The 9,151-nt window shown below is 40.1% G+C and overlaps 1 protein-coding gene across 1 annotated transcript; it reads left to right on the forward strand.

The window, feature by feature from the left end:
* Nucleotides 1-629: 629 nt before the first annotated feature.
* LOC140184833 (uncharacterized) lies at nucleotides 630-1,100 on the forward strand. The gene has a single exon (XM_072238016.1). The coding sequence runs from the start codon at nucleotides 630-632 to the stop codon at nucleotides 1,098-1,100; it is 471 nt and encodes a 156-aa protein (XP_072094117.1).
* Nucleotides 1,101-9,151: the final 8,051 nt, after the last annotated feature.

Here is a 9,151-nt window from a genome sequence, read left to right on the forward strand (position 1 = left end):
AATTTCAAGAGACCATAGTCATAGCAAAACCGAAGACTCTGGCCGAATTCTAAGAAAATGCGACAACTCAGATTGAAATTGAGGAACTCCGAGCATTGCAAAAAACAGAAAAGCCTACCTCGAATAAAGAAGACGAAAGACGAAACAAGCATTCAAGCAGTATAACAGTCCAAAGGTCATTCATACTAATACCTAAGTTCGACAGCTACACTCCCCTTAATACCAAACGGGAAGACACTATCAAAGATATCCTGCATTCAAAGCTCATCAAACCTCCAAACAGGGCCGGTACATATTAAGACCAACGATATGTAGATAAATCCAAATACTGCGCTTTCCATAAAAAATACGGACATACCACAGACGATTGTGTAATAGCAAATGACGTCCTCAAAAAACTAGCCCGCCAAGGACTACTAGACAAATACATCGACAGCCACGGACGAAAGCGGAATACGGAAGACCTCGGCCAACATGCTAAAACAACTGACAATCCCCAAGATAAAGGGAAAAAGGTAGACGATGACTTTAATCCACCCTACAGAATAATAAATTGCATTTCCGGTGGTTTTGCAGGTGGAGGATGTACAAACTCGGCAAGAAAGAGATCATACCGAGCTATGATGACCATGACAGGGTCAACCTCGTCTCAACCCGTCAATCAGGACAAACCAGAAATCTCATTCCTCCCTAAGGACTACAAGGCAGCCGATCACAACCTCGATGACCCTGTAGTCATTACTGTACAGGTCGAAGAACCACTAGTTAAGAAGATCTTGATGGATCCAGGGAGTAGTGCAGATGTGCTATTCTACTCAATATTTCAAAAGATGAAACTAAGTGATAAGACCTTTCAACCATCATCCAGAGAACTGGTAGGTTTCTCAGGTGAGCGAGTCTCCATCCGAGGTTATATCTGGTTACAAACCACATTTGGAAATTATCTTAACAGTAAAACCATAGACATACAGTACCTCATTGTCGATTGCAAAAATCCTTATAATATCATCCTAGGCAAACCCTCCTTAAATGCATTCAATGCTATTGTTTCTACTGTGCATTTGTGTGCAAGTTTCTCTCGCAGGATAACAAAGTCGTAACAATCCACGGAGACCAGAAAAAAGCTAGACAGTGCTATAACGCCAGCCTGGGGAACGAAAACTCAAGACAGCCCGAACATCAGTATGTTCAAGTAGTATACAATTTGGAACAATGACCTTTCCTGGCCAACTTGGACCCTCGGACCAACTATCAAGAAAGACCGATGCCAACAGACGACCTTACGAAGGTTCAACTAATGGCCGAGGAAGGAAAGCATACATACCTCGGCAACGCACTAAAAGATGGACAACGCGAGGAACTAGCCAAGCTATTAGGGCAAAACGCCGACCTATTCGTATGGACCCCAGCAGATATGTCAAGGATAGACCCCAATGTCATCTATCACAAGCTAATTATCAACCCATCAATCCGACCTATAACTCAGAAGAAAAGACACCTTGGCGCAGATAAGAGAGCAGCTTTCCTGGAGGAAACCCAAAAGCTACTCAACGCCGATTTCATTAAAGAGCTCAGGTATTCCACTTGGTTAGCCAACATGGTGATGGTAAAGAAGAACAACGGTAAGTAGAGGATGTGTGTGGATTACACAGACCTTAACAAGGCCTGTCTGAAGGACGCATACCCCCTCTCATGCATTGATAAACTAGTTGACAGTTCTTCTGGTTTCAATGTTTGAGTTTCATAGATGCCTATTCTGGCTATAACCAAATACTAATGCATTCGACTAACCAAGATAAAACTGCTTTTATCACTGACAATGGTAATTTTTGCTATAAGGTTATGCTGTTTGGACTAAAAAAATGCAGGTGCTTCTTACCAAAGACTCATGGACAAAATTTTTGCAAACCAAATTGGAAGGAACATAGAGGTTTATGTTGACGACATGGTGGCTAAATCAACACATACAGCAGATCACGTTAACAACTTGAAGGAAATATTCCAACAACTTCGAATGTGCAACATGAAGCTCAATCCAAAAAAGTGCGCTTTTAGAGTGCAGAGCGGAAAATTTCTCAGTTTCATGCTAACTTTCCGAGGTATTGAAGTCAACCCTGAAAAATGCTAGGCAATCCTAATCATGAGAAGTCCAAAGACAGTAAAAAAAGTTCAACAATTAACTGGCCAACTTGCAGCATTGCCCAGGTTTTTACCTCGCATAGCTCACCGATCACATCATTTTTTCAAGACTCTAAGAAAACAACAAAAGTTTGAATGGACCGAAGAGTGCGAAAAATCCTTCGCCAAGCTCAAAACCAGAATATCAGAACCACCAATCCTTCAAACCCCAAAGGTCGGCAAACCACTTTACCTCTATTTATCTGTTACTAATCATGCTATCAGTTGTGTCTTGGTAACAGAAACAGAAAAGCAACAACAACCAGTATACTTCGTCAAGAAATCCTTTCAGAATGCCGAGGTCTGGTTTCCAAAACTAGAAAAACTGGCCCTGACCCTTGTAACAATGGCAAGATGCCTACGGCATTACTTCCAAAGCCATACTATTGGGGTCAGAACCGAGCAACCCCTCCGGCAAATCCTGATGAAACCCGAGCTGACCAGAAGATTAATTAAATGGTCGATCGAGCTGTCGGAGTACGGCATCTAATACCAATCCCGAGGAGCCATCAAATCTCAAGCATTAGCCGAATTCATTGCAGAACACACCTTAAAAGAACCAGGTCCTATAGATAACAAATGGACACTATACGTCGACGGAGCTTCAAATAGTAAGGCCTCCGGAGCAGGAATACTACTTGAGGACAAACATGGAACAGCTTTAGAGCAATCTCTACAATTTACTTTCCACGCAAGAAATAATCAAGCAGAATACGAAGCACTAATAGTAGGACTCCGACTGGCCCACACAATGGGCATAACACAGCTAACCGTCAAATGCAATTCCTTACTTGTAGTACAACAGGTAACAGGTAATTTCCAGGTAAAGGATCCATTATTAGAAAAATACAATACCATTGTCAATAGCTTTGTCAACGGTTTTCAAAAATTTGATATATCCCAAATACCTTGGGAACAAAATGATAGAGCAGATATCCTTTCAAAATTAGCAACAACAAGAAGTCAAACTTAGACACCTATATTATCCCAACTAACGCTCGATGAACCAAGTGTTATGCTAACAACAATTTCAAGTATCTTGTAGGAAGATGACTGACGAACACCTTTCATAAGTTACTTGCAAACAGGTGATATAGTAGACAACATTCAAAATAAAAGAAAATTCAAAAGAAGAGCAGGCTTTTACACACTACTCGGTCACGAGCTATACAAACGAGGCTTCACAAGACCTCTCCTTAAATTCCTAAACACAGTGGATGCCAAGTTAGCAATAGACGAAGTCCACGAAGGAGTTTGTGGAACACATATAGGAGGTCGAAGTTTAGCCTCCAAAATCCTCCGAGCAGGTTACTATTGGCCGACGTTACAACAAGACTACATGCACAAAGTTCAACACTGTGATCACTGCCAACGTCATGCATCAATCACCCACAACCCGGCCGAGTAGTTACATTTATCCGAGGTAAGCTCGCCCTTGAACAAATGGGGACTGGACATCCTCGGACTCTTTCCACCGGTACTAGGGCAGGTTAAATTTTTAATTGTTGCTATTGACTATCTTAAAAAAATGGATAGAGGCAATACCATTAGCAAAAATAACTTCTGAAAAAATGATATCCTTTGTATGGAAAAACATACTTTGCAGATTTGGTATTCCTCATTCCATCATAACAGACAATGGTAGACAATTCATAGACAAAAAATTTACAACTTCTTACAAAATTTTAAAATAGTCCAACAATTCTCATCTGTAGAACACCCACAAACTAATGGTTTAGCCGAGGCTGCCAATAAGATCATTTTGCAGGGCTCAGGAAGAAACTCGAAGACTCCAAAGGTGAATGGGCTGAACTCATTCCAGAAGTCCTATGGAGCTATAACACAACAGAGCAATCATCAAAAAGAGAAATCCCTTTCAGACTAGTATACAGATGTGATGCCATGCTACCTATTGAAATCTCACTACAATCGCCTAGGACCGAGAACATCAAAGAAGATGACAACATTAACAAGAGATGAACCGAACTCGACCTTATCGAGGAAAACCAAAACAAATCGGCATTACAACAACTCGCTACAAAACAAGCTATAGCTTAGAAATATAACAAAAAGCTCAAACCAAGGACATTTTCAGAAGGCAACCTCGTCCTCAGGAAAATAGAGGACGTACGACGACCACCAGGGCATGGCAAGCTAAGTGCCAACTAGGAAGGGCCATTCTGGGTTAACAGAGTTATCGGCAAAGGAGCATACAAAATTCAAACCCTCAATGGAGCCATACTACCAAATAATTGGAACATTTCTTCCTTAAAATTGTACTACAGTTAGTCTATAAGTCGGACACGGTGATGCACTCTTTTTCCTACTACCAGATTTTATCCCTAAGTTGGGTTTTGCTAGAGAGGTTTTAATGAGGCACACCACCCCGCATCTTTACAATTATTAATACAATCACAATACAAAGTCTACATGTCACCTCGTCTATCTATTTTACTATTCTACTCGGCAGAGCACTATTAACAATCATTGCAAGCTCATAACACGAATAATCAAAACAAATTCCCATGCGAGAAAATCTCGTAACAAAATAAAAGTGTACTTCAATCACAACCAAATTCAAATGCTTCCACCTAAGAAAATTAAACAAACAAGTGCTATAAAGCACAGAATCCAACTCCAAACAGTACCAAACTTGTTCCAAAATACATCAACAGGCTACAAGCCAAGAGTTTCACAAATAAACGATAAACAAACTATAACTATCCAGATTCTTGGAGCATAAACGTTCTCACGCTCCCCCTCGATGCTATCTTCATCATGCTCTACTAACCGGCCATCCACAACAACTTTGTAAGGGTCCATCCCGGACAGATCCACTTCGGAAGCCAAGAGTTTGGCTTGATCCATCGTCCTTTCAAAGCAAGCCGCAAACATCTCAAGGTCGTGGTCTTCTTTTTCAGTTTCCTCTCGCTTCTTCTCCACACCGAGCACTACCAATCTAGCCTCAAGAGAAACATTCTTCTCTTTGAAATCATTCTCAGCATTTTCAGAAATCGTCAACCTCTCCTGCAATGAGTTCACCAAGTCAAGAACATCACACAGCTTACTCGACTTTTTCAGATTATCCTGCATCAATTGACCCATAGAGGCCCTATCAAAGGAGTCCCGAGCATGCTTGAGCTCCTGAATTCGGCCAATGTACATCAGCCGAGCTCCCATCACCTAAAAAAACACAACGATTTAGAACACACAAACAAAACAAAAACAACCACTACAGATATGATAGAATATACCTCCAGGTACTGCGCGACACCAACATCACTAACATCCTGTATAAGCTTTACGTCAGAAGGACTCTGAGCATGTTCATCAACAACAATATGGAAGGGGAAGTGTTCACTCCAAATAGACGTCAAATCTTCATCCCCATATACCCATGTAAACCCCTCTGGTTATTAGTAAACCTCTTAACTTGGTCCAAGTCAACCCCTTTCCCACCGAACTTATCCTCGGCCCTACCGACTTCCTTCTCATTTTTCCCCTGCCCTCTTTTTCTCTTATAAAAAACTTTCTTAACTGGGGATGCCTGATTCACTTCCGCACCCTTCTCAGCTGCAATTTGACTGCTCGAATCTTGCTTCTCAACATTCTTTGAACCAAAAAAAGCTCGTAAACCACTCGATGTAAATCTAGGAGCTTTCTCAACTGAAACAGTAAATTGGTGAGTCAAATACCATGGCAACAGAACAAACAAAAACAAACAAACAATATATCAAACTAGATACCTATATACTCTGATAGTGCATCTTTATCAGATTCCAAATCAAGCATTTCAATAACAGAGAACAAATCAGAGGAAGATATGTGATTCACAAAAAATTCAACAATAATTTCATTCATATATTCCATCGCCTCCATTCCTAGAATTTGCCTAGGCCTCGGAACCCAGAACAGAGGAAACCTTTCTAACAAACACTCATCGACATACCAGGGAAACTCATCCTCAGCAACACCAATCTTTGCAAACATATAAACCCCTTATATAAAGACTTATAGAGACTAAAAATAGCACGCCCGAGAACACTGGCCAAGTTCAACCAACACCCCCTTTTAACACCTTTACATTGAATCAAGGCAAAGAATACTTCAAGTGATGGCTCCAACCCAAGACAATCCATCAAAACCTCAAACTCCCTAACAAACGCCGATGAATTCGGATGTAACTGTGAAGGAGCGCACTTCAATTGCATTAAAACCCCACGCTCAAACTCCGTGAATGGAAACCTAACGCCCAACTCTACAAACACGCAACTATACATAAAAAAGAACTCAAAGCTATCCCCATTATGATAAACACGATCGTTAGCAGAACAAACCAAAAACCTAATACTAATGCTTGACCCTTCCCAAACCCACAAGAAGGAAAACTCAATTGAGACACACTACGTTCATCATCAAAAATGGATGCCTAATTTTTTACCGAATTAGCAACCCAGGAAAAAGGATCACGCGAATCCCAAACAAACACCTCTTCTACTATCTTATCAACATCCTTGTCCTCTTTCTGAATATTTCGACCCCTAACACTTTTCTTCGACAATTCTTTCCCCTTCTCCATCACAGCAACAAAACTCAGAAAGACAAAGAAACACAATAAAACAAGTAATTCAAGAAGCTGCTAACCTTTCCTGTCCATCTTCACAAAATAAACCAAGCATGCAAAAACACGAATAAGATACACCAACAATACAAAACCCCACCCACTAACCAACTTCATGCACCTTCAGAAGGACAGTAATAAAACCTGAAAAAATCACAACCGTTGATCAAGAAATCAACCCACAAATCAAACGAATGTCACTGATAACTACCCCATTTCCCCAGACGCATTAACTGCGAACGTCTTGTCACAAAACTCTCTCTCTCCCCCAAAGAAAACTTTTCGTATCCACATTTAACCGCCAAAACCCATCAAAGCCCTACCTATTTTTCAAACTTTGCAATAACCAAGTTGAGTTTGGGGGCTTTAATTATTCTCAAATCTGACCTATACCTCTGAAGCTCAACCTGTTATAGCTCGATTCCTTAAAAAACAGGTCGAGCTTGGGACCATCTTTAAACTATTCTCAATTCTGAGCTATACCTCTGAAGCTCGACCTGCTATAAGCTCAATCCTGCAAAATAGGTCAAGCTTGGGGGCTATGATCCGTTACCACTAAAATCGGGCTCACCTAGCAAAGCTCGGAATCGATGAACTATCAAACGAGAAAACCCTCCAAAAATTGTTCCAACCAAACTATTGGAATCTCAAATATTAGAGCATTAACAAAAGACTCCGTAAAACAAGCAGCAAGGATACGAATAACTGCCTAAAGCTAACTCTATATATACGAGTGACCAATGTAGTCATAGGTATGATATACACTCAGCCTTACTTTGAATAACCTCACACTCTTACTTACTTGAGCATTGGAGTCCCTTTGCAGGTATCCAACGGCGCCTCGCCACAAGAAGACAACGTTCCATCCCATTGTCCCAAGGAGAGCTTGCTCAAGTGTCAGCAGAACAAGTTATACTTCGAAATATCCGCATTTACATAGGAACAAATAATAATAAAACATACTAATAAAGTCTGAAATTTATGACAATGGTGTATGATAGGGACGACGGAATTTATGTGAAGAGTTTCAAACTTAAAATCCATGAAAAGAATGTTAGTGCAGATGGGATACAGAAAGGGAAGAAGGTATTCTCCTAACATACTCTTAAAACCGGACAAACCAATCAAGGAGGTGCAGTTCTCAAATACAGAAGCATAGTTCTCTTGCTGTGTATATCATCATCATTATCATCTACAAATTTTCCAAACTGACCTGTATCAAAGTGGGTAAGTTGTGGAGCCCTAAGTATCAGAAGGTATAACACCGAAAAAGGCACTTCTTGGGCAAGTCAAGCTTCTTCAAAGAAGGTGACCTCGCCACTAGACTCTCCAAAGCCTTGAAATTAATGGGGCAAGCGGCAAAAGGAAAAGCAAGAGACTTAAGATGGGTTTTGTTGTCTGGAAAACTCGAAACCCAATCTAATGCTTCACCCTTAATAATTTTTTCCCTAATCTCAAACTGTCTCAGCTTTCTGCAATAATTTAAAAAAAAACACATTCTATCAAAAAAACTTAAAAGATATGATTTTTATATAGATATAATGATAGTTAGTAGAAACTAAAAGAACGGTGCATTATTAAATCCTTACTTGCATTTAGCTATTGCAGCAACGCCCTCGGTGGTAAAGCCCTTGCAGCGGTGAAGGATGAGTCCATTCAAGTTGGAAAAACTGCTCACAATATGGGAGAGGTGTTTATCAGTGACCAAGATGCCTTTAAGCCGGAATTTCTAGAGTGAGGAAGAGTAGCATTGCTCGAGAGCAGCGAGCTACGGAAACAAGGTACCACCTCACTTTAATAGAAACTCAATCTCTTGGAAAGGATGAGGCGCCGCTTTCAATATGACCGATTCTATATTGCCGCAGAATCGTCTAGTGGCTCGTTCCAGTGAAATTGCGTGACAATTTCCAACGAAGAGTTCCGACTGAGTTTGCCGTTCCACACCATACCGGGTTCTTGATACCATAAAAGTAGCATTCTGGTCACTATGTGATGGTAGAAACTCAAACACTTTTTCTAGCGCTTCATTTAAAAATTTATTACTGCATATCTTTTTGGAAAAGGAAGTTGACATTGTTTTGTTGAAGAAAAAAAATAGAGTGTAGATATAAAGGAAGATGTAGAGAAAAGAACTTGAGAAGAGATAAAATGAGGAGTTAGAATTCTAAAAATGAGAAATAAGAAGCAAATTAAAAAAAGAGAAAAAACACAAATACTACTGGTAGTATGACATTATACATTATATATTTATGGTTGTAATTTAAAATTTGCACATTGTGCTTTTTGTTTAACCAGCAGTTTCTCATCATTACTAGTAGTGGACAGTTTATTAATTTTGAAATTTGTTGTAAC

Source organism: Arachis hypogaea, chromosome 5 (genome assembly GCF_003086295.3).
Source record: "Arachis hypogaea cultivar Tifrunner chromosome 5, arahy.Tifrunner.gnm2.J5K5, whole genome shotgun sequence".
NCBI classification, from domain to species: Eukaryota; Viridiplantae; Streptophyta; class Magnoliopsida; order Fabales; family Fabaceae; genus Arachis; species Arachis hypogaea.